This window comes from Myotis lucifugus, unplaced genomic scaffold (assembly GCF_000147115.1).
Source record: "Myotis lucifugus unplaced genomic scaffold, Myoluc2.0 scaffold_51, whole genome shotgun sequence".
NCBI lineage: Eukaryota > Metazoa > Chordata > Mammalia > Chiroptera > Vespertilionidae > Myotis > Myotis lucifugus.
This window is the reverse complement of record NW_005871099.1, coordinates 3,237,109-3,256,250: the sequence shown is the minus strand read 5'-3', so window position 1 is coordinate 3,256,250 and position 19,142 is coordinate 3,237,109. Positions and strand designations below refer to the sequence as shown.

General features: G+C 36.4%; 1 protein-coding gene across 1 annotated transcript in view; it reads right to left on the bottom strand.

Annotated features, from left to right (window-relative positions):
* Positions 1–19,142, bottom strand: part of CACNA2D1 (calcium voltage-gated channel auxiliary subunit alpha2delta 1) — a 377,680-nt gene that overhangs the window by 288,437 nt on the left and 70,101 nt on the right. The window contains 1 exon segment of the mRNA XM_023753781.1: positions 7,829–7,945. Coding sequence (XP_023609549.1) covers positions 7,829–7,945 — 117 coding nt within the window.

Genomic DNA, 19,142 nt, shown 5'->3' with positions numbered 1-19,142 from the left:
GTTATATGGATCTGTTGTTTCCTTCTTAGTAATTTAAGAGATCCTAAGCAGCACTTAATGATTCACCATCTCTTCTGCTTGGGCCCAAAGTCCTGTCATTATCATGATAGATTAAAAAATCCATACATATGCCACTAAAGTGTGTAACCTGAGAGAGGAAATGTGGTGGTATGTGTATAGATTTCCATTTAACACATTAACTAATGGTATCAAGAAATACAGGCATCTCCCATGTAAGCCACACACACACACACACACACACACACACACACACACACACAAAATCAGATGTTTTGAGTGAAAATTCTGACAGCCTATAATTTATGATGATAAATGGAAAAAAATCATGTATTTGTATCAATCTACACCCCAACCAATTTTTAAAATTCTAACTAAAACAACCAATTTTTCATGTATTTGTATCAATCTACACCCCAACCAATTTTTAAAATTCTAACTAAGTATTAGATATACTTATCAAATGCAAAGGTGCATCACTAAGTGTAAGAAGCTTTCATCGTAGAGGGTAAAGTGCTACAATCACTGTCTAGTGAAACAGTGAGTAGGACTGTTAAGTGCAGGTGTTTGCAGACCTGGCTTGGCTTCTCAGTGCCAGCGGAAAACAGGCACATCTCCTCGGCTGGCACCTGGCCTTTTCTTCAAAGCATCTACACATGATTCTGATGTTCTACTAATTCTATTTAAAATTTAAATCAAGACTCCCAGATATCACACTGTAAAAAAATACTGAGTTTGGAGGTTGTACATGTAAATAGTTGCCTTATAAGCATTAGCAAAAACCAAAAACGCACCAAAAACAAAAAATATCTTATTGAGAGATCTGTGTAGTCTGTGAAAGTTGGATTTCAGAAATCAAGAGGAATTCTATTGTGAAACCAGGTTACGTAGACTGTGTTTTATTTAGTGCTGAACTATGCTGCTCCAAGTAGGTGTTAGATGCCTCAGGGCAAACAAAGCAGCTGAAGATGCCGTTTTATAGGACTTCAATCCAATGGTACTAGGGGACCCAATAAAAGGCATAATTAGTGTGGCTTCCTTAGTTATAACAATTATATGTCACCTGTACAAAGAGATCCGATTGATTGAACAAATGACAAAATATATTTTGGCTCAGATTACTGAGATGTCATAGAGGTGAGCTATATGGTGCATAAAGCTAAAAGCTAGATAGCCTTAAAACAAGAATTCAAGCCCAAATCTCTCACTCCATATAAGACTTGGTCAAGAACTTAAATTTATCTGCGTTTCAGTAGATGTACTGTGAAGATTAAAGGAGTTAATGTGGGAGGTTTTTAAACTAGTAAAGGCTGCACAGGAAACACCAAGTACCTTGTATGTATACATACATGGGTTTGAAGTACTTGCTAGCTGTGTAAAATTGGACAAATGTTTAATTACTTGGGCCTTCATTTTCTCATCTTTAAAATATGATCAATTATACCTATTTTTCAGAGAAGAAATTGTGTTAAAAATATATGAATAGAGCCTAGCAAAAAGTGTTTGGGTCATAGCAGACATTCAATAAATGCTAATTATGAATTTGCTCCTTATCATTAAAACTTCAAAAGCTTTCACTCTTTTCCATTCAAACAACCTGCTCGCTCACTCATGCCTCAACCTTATTATCACCCAGAACTCTTACTTTCTTAAATCCCCATCATGTACCACAATTTCTTGTTTCCCCACTGTTCCCTATAAACCTATACTTTACTCACATACAATTGTCTTCTTTCTTATACTCATAATTCTTGGCCATTACCATACCCTACCTATCATAGTTCATGATTTCAAATATTTCAACTACTGGTGATTAATTCTTAAGTGTCCTTGATGTTTATAATATTTACTCTGCCAAACTCAATCTAAAATGGATTCAAGAGTCTTTTCAATCTTCTATTATTAATACTGTCCCAATCCTCCATAGAAAAAGCTGATCTGATTATGCATGTAATCATATTAAAGGAGTGGAACTCTGTGTGTGTGTGTGTGTGTGTGTGTGTGTGTGTGTTTTAAATATGTTTTTATTGATTTTGGAGAGAGAGGAAGGGAGAGGGAGAGAAACATATATTGGCTGCCTCCTGCATGCCCCCTCCTGGGATCGAGCCTGCAATTTGGACACATGCCCTAACTGGGAATTGAAGTGGTGACCTCTTGGTGCATGGAAGGATGCTCAACCAACTGAGCCACACCAGCCACGGCAGAACTCTATGGTTGTTGGGTGTTTTGTTTTGTTTTGTTTTACAAAGCAATGTTTTTCTTTCCTATGTTTCTTAAAATGGATTTGCTCTAGACTTTCTTCCTTAAAACTCACATTAAATCTTGTAAAGGTCTTGACATAGACACCAGCTGGCTGGATCAAAATTTTAACCAAGGGTACAACAATTTTGTACAGCGAGGCAAAAACTCTATTTCTTATTCCCCCCTTGCAGGCAGGTCTAAGTGAAATGCACACAGAAGTAACAGAATGGGACTTCTGGAAATCTTTTCAGCTCCCTACCTCCAGATTTCTTGTGACATGGAAGAAAATAAACCTGTCATCTGTACAAATCACCCTTTAGCTGGCTTGTCTATTAATTGTATTTGAACACAACTTTAAGCCTTACAGGTTCCATAACTGTCCTAAGCAACACTAACTTTTATACCTAAAAATAATCTCAGCTAATTAATTAAAATATCTAATTTAGGTTAAAGTGAAAATCTAATTTTAAAATTCATTTGTACTTCCAATACTAGCTCGGTACTGCTCCAGGTTGAGAAATTTCAGGGGTCCTTGTGTGAGGAGTGTGGTAAACTCACTCTCTGAGTTTTTCCTCCTAATGCCATCTTGATAGCACTTCCCAGCTCCCAGGTGGTGATTTCCGCAATGGCACTCTGAGAAAGCTGGTAGTGGACACCTCTTTCTCACTATGACTGTGTGTTGGTACACTCTGGCATTGGTGGATGTTCATCGTTGACTTGCTCCTCTCTTGGGGTGCTGTCCTGCATTGTTTGGAGCAGGGGTCCTCAAACTACGGCCCGCGGGCCACATGCAAATACAAATATTGTATTTGTTCCCATTTTGTTTTTTTACTTCAAAATAAGATATGTGCAGTGTGCATAGGAATTTGTTCATAGTTTTTTTTTTTTAACTATAGTCCGGCCCTCCAACAGTCTGAGGGACAGTGAACTGGCTCCCTGTTTAAAAGTTTTGAGGACCCCTGGTTTGGAGGTTTCCAGAACATCTCACTACAATGCCACACTTCTGGCTGCCACTTGCACCCTACGCTTCAGTTCCCATCTGATAGTTTGTGTCTACCCTCTTTCTGCTGAACTGGCTTTGCCCCTGGCAGCGTGCCCTATTGGATCGAGTCCCAGACCAGCTCCATCAGGTAAGGCTAATCTCTGTTTTGATTTGTGTGTAAGCTTGTGCCCAGTGAAGCCACCTTTCATTGCTCAGCCATCAGACAGGCATCTCTACCTCAGCATTTTATTGTTAGCATCCAAAAGCATGCAGCAAATCCAAATAAATAAAAGTAATCTAAATTTGACAAAATAATAGTAGATTAGCTAGTACCTTTACCACTCAGATTCAAGGGGAATTAAATATATAAGCAATCCTAGCAATCCTCTCAAGAACATGTATACTAAAATTAAGGAGAAGGGTAAGCACATTTTTTTCTGTGAAAACAGAAATAACACAATATTCCATACTTCTCCCAAAGGAATTTTTTCTTCTATTCAATCTGCATAAATTTATACCCTTAAGATAGATTTAGGGCTAATTTTCATGACACACACTTTTCAGACAACTCTCAAATTCATGTGTAGCTTGGCACCTCACTCTTAGAACATGAGGATATCTTGTATCTTCTGTTTTTTCTAAATGTTAGGATGGCTCTATATTTTTTATCGGATTTTCCACTTACCTATACAAGACTCCTTTCACTTTTTCTTGCTTCGCTTCCCTAAATTTTTAATACGGTCCTTAAGACACCCATTCTTTGCATATAAGACTTCTACTTTACCAAGAAAAAAGTGGTCATCCAGTGTGATTTCTAATTTCATCTATCTGCAAATTTAATTATCTCTATTCATATTTACTATCCATTCTGTCTCAAGTGAAAGATACCACCACCTTTTCAAAGATAAATTCATTACTCTAATATCGGTGTATGTGTTTTCTGGAATTATCCTTCAACATCCAAGTGTGTGTTTTTTCTTAGTTTTACATTTAATAGATTCCTTCCTTTCTGTCTATTAGCATGTTTACATGTCCTCCATTCTGAAAAAAAAAGTCTATAGTAGTTCTCCACATTTCTCTTTCACTGTCCTACCAAACTTCTTAAGCATGCCAATTTCTTACTTCCCAAAAACTCTTTTTTAAAATACATTTTATTGATTTTTTACAGAGAGGAAGGGAGAGGGATAGAGAGTTAGAAACATCGATGAGAGAGAAACATCAATCAGCTGCATCCTGCACACTCCCTACTGGGGATGTGCCTGCAACCAAGGTACATGCCCTTGACCGGAATCGAACCTGGGACCCTTGAGTCCACAGGCTGATGCTCTATCCACTGAGCCAAACCAGTTAAGGCCCCCAAAACTCTTTAACACTGTAGTCTTTATTCCATTCAATGATTCCTAAAGCCCAAATACAATACATTTTAAATTCTTTGAGTCTCTAAAAATTTTACATTTCTTTGAGTCTCAAAATTTTACATTTCTTTCTGAATCTCTTTATCACTTCTTTAGACCTGGTTTTCTGATATATATTTATTGTTAAACCCTTTGTAGATAAAGGCCAGGAATCTGCATTTTTAGCAAACTTCATATCAATGACAAACATGAAAAATAGAGAACTACTGGTTTAATAGCTAAAAATACACAAAACGATTTGGTTAATCAACAATGATCTACGGGGGAAGGGGATACTATTTTAACAGTCAGTTGAAAACATTTGTTATTTTCTCTTTTTCATTATCTAATCATAAACTAAACATCAAGGTTGAATTAAGAGGGAGGTGGCGCATATTACAGTATTTAAAGCTTCATAATAGGTTAGAGCAGCTTTAATTAAAGTTACCAGGACAGCCAGAGGGAGACACTATACGCCATAATTAGAAATGTGTCACCATAAAAATGTGTTTATTATAACCTTGATCCTATTTTCTTTGAGCAAAATGTCTAGAGACCTTCATTAACTCAGCAGATCCCCTTGTCTGTGCTGGTTGGTGAACAATAAGACCACTTATTTAATTCACCTCCATCTTTCAGGAGGCACCATTGAAGGAGGTTGGATTATTTCTTTGAAAAGCTTTTTCCTATGAACTGTCATTAACACTTGCAGATTTTTCTGCCTAGTGCAGGCTGAAATAAATGCTAATAACATTGTTAAACGATTGTTTCTTTTTTGACTTGAGATTGCTTAAGAATAATCCAACAATGTTAGCAGAATAATTACATATTGAGCCAGTTTGTGAGGCATAGGAACAGCAAGGAAAGTAGAAAAATACTCACTTAGGAAATATATCTTGAAAATAAAATGGCTGACATTACCAGTGTGGAGTTAGAGGGGAAAAAAGCTGGATTCATGGACAGATTTCCTGAAGTTAAATTCCATCACAACCTCATGTTATCTATACAAGTCTTGGACAAGAATTCTAGACCTTTATGAGTTTCCTCATTTATAAAACAAGAATGAACAGATGTTTAATGTGCCTATTTCATAGGATTCTGTAACAGCCCAATGCATATCACTCATCAGAATCATAACCTGTTTTTATATACTCTCAAAACAAAACCAAAAACGACTTAAGTGCAAAATCTGTTTTGCTATAAAAGAGGTTGGTTTTATGGCAAAAGCGACTACAATATTTTTACCTTGGTTTCTCTTTCAGCTCTTTCTAAAGTTGGTTGTTGGAGCAGATCAAAAGATAATAGCACAATATAAGCATGAATAAAATGTCAAAATAAATACTGAAATTGAAGAAAGATACTGGTTGAAATGGCTTGGAGTCAAACATACACTGAGTGGCCAGATTATTATGACCACCTGACATTTGTAGGCAAATTAGCTATAATTTCACGTTGAAGTTGCTAGAGGGCCAGACCATTATAAATAGGGAAGCAGGTTGTTTACCACGACAGTAAAAGTGATTTTTTTTTCTGAAGATATGGGTAAACAATGCGATTTAACAGCCTTTGAATGTGGGATATATATATATATGTATGTATATAACCTGCTTCCCTATTTATAATGGTCTGGCCCTCTAGCAACTTCAGCGCGAAATTATAGCTAATTTGCCTACAAACTTCAGGTGGTCATAATAATCTGGCCACTCAGTGTAAGCTCAGCATGAAGCAATGAAATAAGTTATGATTTCATGTTTAATCAATAGACTATAAAAGCCAGAATTAAAAATTTAATGTTCAAATACATAAAATCAGTATATGTGCAGACATAATAAAGTTTATCATAGAAATTATAATCATTCCACTAAAAAAAGAAAAAAATCCTTTCAGTTGTTCATTTTCTTTAAAAAACAAACAACTGAATTCTAGAAACTCATAGGGATTTTTTTTGGTAGATTTTTGAGAAAACAACCAGTTCAATATACATGTTTTTCATAGATTTACATCTATTATATATTCCCAAGGGTATTTTATATTGATAACCTTGATACTAAAAATATATTGCTAGTGTACATCTAAATTGATGAAACTATTTTGAAAAGCAATTGTCATATTCTTATAAAGCTAACTTTGTGAATACCCTACAGTCTAATAATTCCACTATTGACCCTTCAGATATCCTTGCATGTGGTACCAGGAAATTTGTTCAAGAAAATGTAGCAGCACCAAATAATAATTTACCAACAGAGAATAAATGAAAATTTGAGATATATCCTCATAAAATATTTAACTGTGGCTAAAATGAATTAAATCTAAGTACAAACCTCCAGATAAATCATCCTATATAATAAAAGGCTAATATGCAAATCGACCAAACAGTGGAACAACTGGTCGCTATGATGCACACTGACCACCAGGGGGCAGACGCTCAATGCAGGAGCTGCCTCGTAGTGGTCAGTGCGCTTCCACAGGAGTGCTGCTCAGCCAGAAGCTGGGCTCACGGCTGGTGAGTGCAGCGGTGGTGGCGGGAGCCTCTCCCACTTCCGAGACAGAGCTAAGGACCCGTTGGTGGGCCTAAATCTGCAGGCGGACATCCCCTGAGGGCTCCCGGAATGCACAAATTTCATGCATTGGGCCTCTAGTACAAATATAATGGAAGAAAGTCATTGAGAACTACATATATTATAATGTGATTTTGATAAAGCTAAAAAGAAAGCAAACTAGCAAATATGTTGTTTAACAAAACATGTATGTAAAGCACAACTATTTTTTACAACAAAGAGATAAGTAATCAAATATCTAGAGTATTGGCCACCCCTGGCAGGGAGGAAAGGTAAGGGGACAGGAGAGTTCTAAGAAGGCAGCGTTAAGGGTGCTGGCAATATTCGTGGGTTTTATGTTGCACAATAAATTTAAACATTATTATTACACATCATAACTTACATATGTATAAATACATCCATGTACGAATTAAATACACTATTCCTATGTATTAAAATCACCTAACAAACTAATAATTAGAAGTAAGCTGATTATGTTGAATTCATAATGAAACCATGATATCTCACCTTCATGCACATATTAGATGAACAGTTTCCGTGGTAAAGAAAACATACTAAACAAAGCCTCCAACTAAAACATGAAAAATAATAAATAATGGAAAATAACCAAATGAGCAAACCCAATTTAAACTCACCACCAGGGCTTTAGATCTGTTGCTTAGAAGTTTTTCAATATCCCTGGCTGCAATTTCCACCAGCTGGCGTGCATTATTTGGTTCCACAGTATACAAATCTTGGTATTTCTCATAAATCTATGTGAAAAGCAAAAGAAAATTGTTAAGAACAATAATTGCTTATTTGGCTCATAAGTTCACATTAGAATGTATTTAAAATCATAAACAATTGATTAGAAAAGTCCACCCTTTTCTTCCTTCACCTTGATCTTTCCTTTAGGTGTCTCAAAAATATGTATATAAATATTAGTTTCCTATAAGAACACCAGCTCGCCAAAATAGTTATGTCAACAGGCTGTAAAACATCTTGAACAACAATGCTTTGTATATGCAATTTTGTGACTTGAAATTGTACATTCAACCTCAAAACCTGGTATTAACTGCCATCAGCATTTTAAAAACAGGAGAACTGAAGTATGGGAGGTCAAACCTGGAGGATATGTGCAGTGAACAAAGGTAGGAGAGAGGGGACGTGCTAATATATTGAGAGAGACTTCCCACTGTTCTCCCTCACTGCAATCACTGAGGCTAAAGGGTTTGCTGTTAAACCTTATGAAAGGAAAGAGAGAATGAATGAATGAATATGAAGGCCCTGCTAAGGAAGGTTCATCCAGGTGACACAGGGAGCTTCAATTTCCCAGGGTAGTAGTTTGAAGGTCATCAAGGTCGACATTCAAGATTAGTTAAAACGGAATTGTGTAAATATTTTTATTATCAGATTGACTGTTTTGTTTTTAAATCGTTGAATCAAACCATACTGAAAGTAAGCTAGGCAGCAAAAGAAAACTCGGCTGCTGCATTTCTGGCTCACATCAATGTCCATGGAAGGAGTTCCCAGCATAGCTTCAGATGCACTTGGTATGCAGAGCCTGTACGCTCCTGGCGGGAGAGGAAGAATGGAAGAAAGGGGGTGGGGAGAGGACCAGCAACCCTATCTGTGGCTGGAGGGCTGAGCAGAGAAGGAAATCCCTTATGCATCCGACAGATGGGTTGCACATGCATGACTAAACCGTCTTTAAAAGCCAAGACCTGGCAGTTTTTTGCCATCTTATGAGAAGAGAATCCAGGCACATGCAGGAGCCAGTTCAACCCTGTTTTCCTAGCACAACCTCAGCATTCTGTTACTACCAACAGGTTCTACAGCCTGGTCCCAGCTGAGCATGGATGCTACTGGTGAACACTGGTTTCAAATGGACACAGACACATATGCTAACATCTAGATATATAAAAGCCTAATATGCTAAGTTTCCGACCAATCAAGGTAGGTTAGCTTGCTGCTAGGGTCCAGCCATTCGGGACTGGGCGAGATGGGTGGGACAAGCCCTGGAGCCCTCCCGTGGCAGTTCCTCCCTGGCCAGCCAACCCCCATTGGCCCCAATTGAGACTAAGCAAGACAGCCCTGATCGCCAGCCAGGCTGAGGGACCCCACCAGTGCACGAATTCATGCACCAGGCCTCTAGATTATTTATAAGAGTATGTTAGTTTACATAGAATTAACATTTTTATTCAAGTGATAAAAATTAATCATTTTAAAAGATTTAAATCAAACTTTTACTCCTAATTTCATTTAATTTATTCAAACTATGAGGTTTTTCCATACTAGACTTAATTTGACCTTGTAGGTTGTCATTTCACCTATTCAAACCACAGTAACTTAGCATATACAATCTCCATATTTAGTGTCATCCAGGATTCCTGCATATTACTGGACTATGGACTGCTTGTGTTTTCTTCTGCAGGGCAGATTATCGAGCTCTGTATTAAAGACCCAGGTTATCCATGATAAAAATCCATCCAACTCAAGGCTCCCTCTTTTATTTCAGCCTAAGATGACATCCAAGAACATGACCTCCTGAATAGATTAATTGATCAGGGTACAAAAAGATAAACCTCAACATCACTTTAATTGATCCAGGATATTTAGTTCTTTGCAGTGAAACCAATATAGCTAATTGGTATAAAGGCAGCTGTGCTTTAAACCATTAATGTCTTCCTTCTTTCTGTGTGAAGTCTGATCTCCTTCCTGTGGTATAGAGACTACAATATAATTCAGAGTTGGTGAAGATTAGTTCAGGATGCATAGTCTGTACTTCACATTATGTACTATAAATAAAGACATTGATTAATACACTACCTACAAAACCAGAAACATTATAGGTGCTCTAAAGAATGAGAGGATTATAAATCAGAAAAAGTTGGTTCATATATATATATATATATATATATATATATATATATATATATATGTATATATATATATATATATATCTTTTAAAATATATATAATCTATTCTCTCAAATTATGTTTCTAGGGTAATTTTTTAATGCTTAGAAAAAAACAACAACAAGATCTACCTGGGTAATAAACTTTTTAAAAAAAATATGTTTTTATTGCCCATATTTTTAAAATATATATATTTTATTGATTTCACAGAGGAAGGGAGAGAGAGATAGAAACCAATGCTGAGCGAGAATCTTTGATTGGCTGCCTCCTGCATGCCCCTCACTGAGGACTGAGCCCACAACCGGAGCATGTGCCCTGACTGGGAATCAGAACCTTGACCTCCTGGTTCATGGGTGGACGCACAACTACTGAGCAACATCAGCTAGGCGCAAATAAACTTTAAATAAATGTAAAATTAAGGAAGGTTAAATCTCGATCCCCAGTGTAAATATCCTGCTGTTTGTTCTACATATAAAACATTTGAAATATTTTATTGGTAATAAAAATGAATTTGAACCATTTAACTGTCCCACCAAAAGAAAAACTAACTCTTGCTTCTGGTTTTAAAGACTACAATATTCTTTGTTGCATAAAGTATCGAGAAGGCTCTCAAAAAGTCTACTGGTTTTTGTTTTATAAACATTTTCAGAGTAGAAAGTTTCACATGGATTTTAACATTATGTATTTTCCTAATGTACACAAATTTATAATTTTTCTCCCACTAAAATAAACCACATTTCTATACTCTTTCACATGTTAACATACGACTATTTGAAAAAGTCTGAAGTATCTTTTCCTCTTTCTAGTATTTTGTTTCCTTAAAAAACAATGACCTGCTTTAGCATTTTATCCAGTGTCCTTTCTGAAAGAAAAACATTTTGGTGGAAATAATAGGAGATTTTGTGACCAGACAAACTCCATTCAAATCACATGTTGATTCCTCACATGCAGTGTGACACTGGCTTCCATTTCTTCTGCTAAAAAGGATACGGCCCATAAAGACACCCCCGGGCAGGATGTTTTATCCTGCTGACCGATGCACAAATATGCTTTAGGTTTTCTGTTGTTCAAGTCCTCCCCCTACTATCTTTGACACGCTTTGACAAAACAGTACTTGTCGCCTGTATATTCTTTCTTTCTTACAATTTTAATTAACTGGTTTTAATGTACTTTCAGTATTACATTGACAGACCAAATTTTGTGGTAATGACAACAGAGAATATGGTTTCCCTACCTTTTTCATTGGAAACTTCTAACTCGCTCTGCTCTAATTAAGTCCATAGTTTCAAGATAATCTTCAGAATCATACATTTAAAATAATCTCAAATGTAATATCTAAAAGGTGACAACACTCATTGATATAACTGCTTCATAAAAATACCTAGAGAAATGTTTTTGAAATCATAAGCCTTAGTTTTAGACGATGAATGATGTCATAGACTAATGCAGATACCCCTGATGCTCACAGAAAGCCAGATACACTTCCAAGTTCTGGATGATGGACAAGACTGGATTAGCAATCACTTTCAGGCAGCTCCTCTCTACCACTCACTTTAAGAAACCTAAAAAGTGCATTCAATTAGCCATCATATTAATGGGAACACTGGGGTTCAAGCTCTTGCATATCAGAGTGGAGTGAGTTTTACTCCCATTTCACTTCAAGTATGACCAAACTACTGTCCGGACCAGCAGAAGGTGAAATGGTTAGGCAACGTGAGTTCGCAATACCCTTCTGCTCGAAATCCCCGTTGGCTTCAGCAGGATGTAGGGGAATAGAAAAGCCCCTGAGAATGAAGGGTCAGTTTGTCTGCGAGGAGACAGCCCTTGGTGCAGGAAGAGGGGAGCCCAATGCTGAGACTGAGGGATGGACGGTGGGAGCAGAGGTCCCCCTGGAGGATGATGGTGAAAACCACCAGAGAGCCCTCAGCAGGAAGAGGAGATTGACCAAGTTCTTAGAGGCAATCACATTCAAGATCAAATACACTCCTTCACACGAGTTTCCCCTTGTGCCCAGATGCCAAGGAGCAAATTCAAGAACATGAGAAAATACTGAAAGGGAGTTCCAATTTGAAATGTACTAAATCTAATACTTTCCTCCCCTGGGAGAAAGAATGGCAGCTCATGAGTAAATTTCCTAGAGAAACAGTCAAATTTCTGCGATTACAGCTTATATATGTAAACTTGGTAACGCCTTCCCTCAATACTTGTACATTTGCTTTCCTTCCACAGAACTTGTCCTGCACAAGCAGTCAAGATCTCAGCCGCCCACAGCCATCTTTCTGAGGAAAGGTTCCCCTGTGACAGTCCCTGATGAAAGAGGAGCTCTAGAGTTTCCTTATAAATGGGTAGCATTATTCTAATGCATGACCTTGACTTGGGCCCTTGCTTAATTGTATTAGGATATATCAGACCTGCAAGCAGCTAACTTCTGAATCAGTGGCCTATAGGAGCCAAGTACAAAAGATCTGTTTAAACAGTAATACATTGCACCATTCAGAGTCTGACTGTAGATGACAGTGGGATGGATCAAGGGCAGAAGCAGAAGTGAAAAGGCTAGTGGGAGGAAAAGAGTATTCAGACACCGAGGGACAGAAGTGATGGCGATGGTAGGCACAATAAAGGCCTCCCAACGAGATCCACATCCGAATCCCCAGAATCTGTGAATACGATGTCACGTGGCAAAGTGGAATTAAGTTTGCAGATGTAATGAAGTTTTGCTAATCAGATGAATTTAAAATAACGAGATTATCCTGGAGTGTCCTGGTGAGCCCAATGTAATCACAAAGATCCTTTAAAGTGGATGAGGAAGATGTGACTCTGCAAGAGAAAACCAGAGTTGGTAGCATGAGAAGAAATTTCAAGAAGACAGAGATTTTTGCCTGTTTTGTCCACTGGTACAGCCCAGCACATAATATAGTGCCCGCACATAGCAGGCGCTCCATAATCCTGGTGGCGTCAATGAGCAAATGGACACTGAGACTGGTGATTGCATCAGGCTTTACTAGGAATGGAAATGCTGGCTTGTAACAAGTTCTTCCTTGTATTTTAAAACCAATATTTATTTTAAACCTAAAAAACAACAAGGCTATGTAAGGTACTATGCAGTTACATAATGTAACATAAATGCAACATGTAAATGGTCATTAGGTTAGAGTAAATACACAAAACAGGGTAATAATCAATACAAATACTGTCAGTGTGCCAATAAGGAAGGACAGAAAATCGTGCCATCAAAATTCAAAGGAAAGTCAAGTCATACTGGTTTTGATCATAAAAAAGATGGATTATAGCCACACTCGGGAATAAATGTGTATAAGTAAGGGAGAGAGAAAATCAGAATGTGTATGAAACAAGAAATTATTGGAAAATAAAGACTGAAAAACTAATTGTGACACTATTATGAAAAGCTATAAAATTCAGAGTGTTCATTTTTACCTAATTATGTAGTCAATTCCAAACTGTTTGAGACTGACCCTAAACCCAAAGGATCTAAATTTATTTCACTGCCAACAAAAGACCTTGAAAATGCAGCACAGTCTAATTTGTGCTTAACCATCTAGCAGCAAATGGTTTCTCTAAAGAAAAATTGCTTCCTATCAATGCTGATGGTAATTTTACAAATTTACATTCATTAAAGAAGTTTCATACATGTACTCTTGCCTCAGATTCTTGTCCTTCTTAAGTTTTCAACCTCAGCAATATTAACGTTTTTACCAGATCATTCTTTGTTGTGGACAATGTCCTATGCAGTATAGGATGTTTAGCAGCATCTTTGGCCTCTACACACTACATGCCAATAACACTCCCCCCACCCCCACCCCCACCCCTGGTTGTGACAATAATAAATGTTTCAAATGTCTCTTAAGGAACAAAATTGCCCCCAGCTGAGAATCACTGCACTCCATATAAAGACATTAAAGATGTCTTCAGGGGAGAAATATAAGCAGCTCTATGTTGTATATTGAGAGTGTGCAGTAGCGAATAATGGTCTTGTATGCCATTCATCTTCATTGGAAAGACGAAGCTAACCCTTGGCTACATCACTTCCATAAGTTTTTAGCTTCCCCTCCTTTGTGAGGCTCATAGACAAGAGAGCACAGCCACTATCCATCACTCTCCCGGTAATTAGTATTACCAAGCCATAGGATTGCTACTTGAAGAAACAATAAATAAGAACTCACTCAAATACCAGCATAACTTTAAAAAGTGTTATTGATTGATAATAGAACAGATCAGTATGGTAAAAAAAGAAATCATTTTAGTAGTCTTTCACTATTAATGTTTATGAACCGATAAAAACCTGTTAATAAAATATTGAAAGTTATCATAAGATTAGAAACCCCTTTAGAATTCATTTTCTTTCGTGTCTTTGAAAACAGATGTAACTAACCACTGTTTAAAAGAAACAAAACACACATACACAAAAATAACAGAGTCCATATTCTCTCTGTGGAAATACATTCTGCAGTCTCAATAGATTTCTCTTCATTTAGCGGGGGAGGGTAATGTATTTTTCCCTAAGATGACAATAATCTCAATTTGCCTGTTATTACGGTAACTAGTCACAACATTTCCTAGTTGGAGGTGTAAGGCAACTCTGAACAAAACCAAAACATGAAATAAATAAGCTATATTTGAAAAGTAATACTATTATTTTTATAAAGTACTCAGGTTACTTTTTTAAATAATTATATTACTTTTAAAGTAATATAAATATAAAACTACATTTTAAAGGGAAGTAAGCATTAACTTTTTAATATCATCTATTATTGCTGTCACATTGCATTTTATACTCCTTTTACCCCTACAACGTTTCTGTGAGGGAGAGTATTACTATCTCACTTGACAAGCAGGTAAAGGAAATCTACTATCACCAGCTACTTAGCAGCGTTCCCGAGGAGAAAAAAAGATTCCCATCCTTACTGTTGACTCTGCATCTTGCTAAATCCCTACTCAGAATCACCAGTGATTAATTATGTTCTGCTATAGAGTATCTTATTTTGCCAATAAATAAATATATTAAACTCTCTACCACCTAGAAAATGAACATTCTATTTACATAAGATCATGTGACCACAATGTCAAAGAAAAAGCATTGGTCTGTGAACCCCTTGAGTTACTAATGAAATTCTTCACTCAAAATCCTTGTGTAAATACTAACTTAATTAAGAGAACTGAATGCTCAATATTTAGACACATTTCATATTTATGTCTTTGAGAGAATATTGGGAGCGCTCCATCAATAGGACATCCCGTGAGGGCTATAGGACTGTAAGAGGGCGCAGGTCGGGCTGAGGGACTCCCACCCCTGAGTGCATAAATTTTCATGCACCAGGCCTCTAGTATAATACAATACTCTTGACTAATACAACGGGGGAATGATCTTTCTTGAGTTCTGGTTACAGGTCAATAAATATTATATATGGATATGTCATCAATCTCAACAACTCCATGAGATGAAACATCTCGGCAGATCACAAAACTATCAATTGGAATAAGTGTATTTTCTTCAAGTGGAAGACCATAAAGACAAAATCAAGAAAAACTATTTTCTGTACCACTCTTAGCAATTCTTTCAATAGATATACACACAAAACCATGTCTGTGCATACCAACAATGATGGAAGATTTTACATACTGCATGTAAATTTACATTTTACAATATCTTTCTATACTTTCTTTTTAAAAATAAATTTAAATAGAAATGTTCATGAGTGGGTAACTGCTAGCCGAATTTTGGCTTCTTCTAATTTACACTGAGTGGCCAGATTATTATGACCACCCCATTAGTACTTCATTGACACTTCCAAAAATACTGAATATTGAAAACTTCCTAAGCAAATACTCTCAAGGTTTTATTATTATTATTATTATTTGCATAACTAATTCACTTCATTGTACTGATGGGGTAGTCATAATAATCTGGCCGGTCATAATAATCTGGCCACTCAGTGTACAAGAAGCAATATAAAAAGGTAAAATATTAACTTACAGTCTAATGCAAGCATGTCAAACTCAAAGGCTAACACGGGCCAAATAAACAAGGCATGCAGCCCATGGGCCGCGAGTTTGACAGCTTCGTCTAAGGCAGTGATGGCGAACCTTCTGAGCTCGGTGTGTCAGCATTTTGAAATACCCTAACTTAACTCTGGTGCCGTGTCACATATAGAAATTTTTTGATATTTGCAACCATAGTAAAACAAAGAACTTATATTTTTTATATTTATTTTATATATTTAAATGCCATTTAACAAAGAAAAATCAACCAAAAAATGAGTTCGCGTGTCACCTCTGACACGCGTGTCATAGGTTTGCCATCACTGCTCTAAAGCATAACTATATATATTTTTTAAAAATTTTGGAGTCACTAGTACATTCAATTTAGTAGCTGTGTGGCCTAGAACCAAAATTTAACATTGCAAATGCTTCATGCATATTAAAGATGATGATGTTCACTTTACAAGGTTGTCCTGAGAATTAATAAAATACCATATGCAAAGGGCTTAGTGCAGTTCTTGAACTAATGAAAAACAAATGAAGTCTTTCAGTTGTATTTGAAAGGTTCTAATATATTAAATTCACTAAGCAAAATTATAACATATTACTGTCTCTTTTCCCTAATTTTATTTCTTTTCTTCCCTCAATTATTTCATGTACTTTGCGTCTGAGCATACGCAATTAATGGACATGTTGTCTTCTAATAAATGATTAGATAATGGAATAATTCATTAAGACATAGCACTACTTAACCTTATTCATGCTGTATCTTTAACAGAAGTTAGGCAAATAACTTTAATTTTCATTAAATTGTAAAGATGTCTTATTTTAGCTAAGTTGCCTCATTACAATTGCATATGAGTATTCAGGTAAAATGGTAGTTCTATCCTGCAAAACCAGTAAAAATAATTACATTAAATACTTTTGGAAGAACCATCATTTCCATAATATTGAATTTCAATCCAGAAACCTATTAAATCCCTTCGTTTATTCAACTTTTGTTCCTCGCCCTGTATCCAATACACCCAATCTCAGCTCAAAGTCCACTGCAGGGGTCCTCAAACTTTTTAAACAGGGGGCCAGTTCACTGTCCCTCAGACAGTTGGAGGGCCGGATTATAGTTTAAAAAAAAAACTATGAACAAATTCCTATGCACACTGCACATATCTTATTTTGAAGTCAAAAAACAAAACGGGAACAAATACAATATTTGTATTTGCATGTGGCCCGCGGGCCGTAGTTAGCTCAAAGTCCACTATCCACTATAGCATCCTTCAGCCAGTCTCTGCTTTAAATTTCCACAGCCAAAAGCCCGCACATGAACCATCTCTCCAGGCAAAAGCACAGAGGCATATGGATCATTTATCTACGCAAAATGACGCTCTTCATGTGACCTAATACTCAAATTATTTTCCCAATAATCAATTCTATCTCTCTCTCCTCATTTGTTACATATAACAAAACAAATTATTTAATTGTATTTTTTCTGTCACTGTAGTTATGTATGTGCCTCATAAACAGAAAAAGTGTGGGAATTTTCTTCCATCCTCTCCATTCTATTTTGTTATCCATATTCAGACAAAGCCATTTATTCATTTAACAATTTTACACTCTTCTTAGTCAGCTACACTTCGCGAAAGCATAGTGGAAATCAGGTGAGACTTTTTTGGTTGCATAATGATTCCCTGCAAAAGCAGCTTCAGTGAGAGAAGGTTCACATATTTACACAAAAAGTAAAAATGAGGTCAGCCAAGAAAGTGGTTTCTGAGGCTGCAGAAGCACAGGAGGAGTGAAGGAGCGCTCCCAAGAGCAGTTATTTTTAATCTCAATCTGTCAATAAAAAGATTCATATAGCTTCTAACCAGAGCCTGTTAATTCGCATCTCTTTTTTTTCTCATCCCACAAACTCCATCACTTTCATAGAGGCTCACGTATTAGCTTGTACACGCTCATGTTCTTATATATTTCCCCACAATAAGTCATTGCAGACCTCCAGCACCAGCTACCAGGAGCTTTCAGGCATCTTCGGGCCCACATAGTAGATTAGCAGAGCGTCAGTTCTCTGGGGAAAGGAACTGTTCTCTGTCAACCCTTGTAGCCTGCACAGGACCTGGGACATACGTGTTGACTAAACTAAATTTGATCATTGTTATTCACAAGGAACATTTTTCATTTCCAAATATCTTCATCTCACAGATATTTAAGTTTGTTCAACATACTCTTGGATGGAAACCTATGATTGTTTTGTACACAGTTTCTGGAATAATTTTTTTAAGTATCTGCTTAATTAATAAGGTTCCTTTATGAATTTCTATTAATATATATGGTAACCAACCATACATTCCATTTTCTCTAGAAAGAAGTATTCACACATAAATATCCACATCATAAGTATTCATGTATCATACATATAAGTCTGCTTTAATACATTTCATCTCATTTTTGGAAAATAAAAGGCCTCATTGCATCACTAAGGTCACAAGACAAAAATACTTTCAAATTGTTGCATTACTGACATTGAAATAGAAGTGAGACACTCAAGCAATAACATTTAATGTTTAGTAAATACAAAACCTACAATAAAAATGTTCTTACCCAAGAAAAATCACCTTTCTAAGATGATACATAAATATTTATATAATACTATTACCTTTAAAAATCATTTAATAGTGACTTTCATAATCATTGCATAAATCCTAAGAAAAATCATATTTTACAGTGACTCTTTTTCTTACACCAAAATCTTTACTCTCCATATCAATGACACACTCTAGTCTCCAGACATGGCTGTGAACACTTTTCAACTCTCTTTAAAAATAAAATCTACCATTAAAAAATGAAGAAGTGTTCCCACTGAGGACATTCAAAGGAATTCATCACAGTACCTAAAGCCACCACTATATGACAGATTATACACTATAGTCTGGAGAACAAAAAGGTAACATCCCAATTTAAACTTTAGGGGAGTCTGGGTAACACATGGAATCATGTATGTGAGGGCTGTTTTTAAACTGTAAAGTGTGTGGTGAGAAAGCATTATCAGTTGTTAGGTAT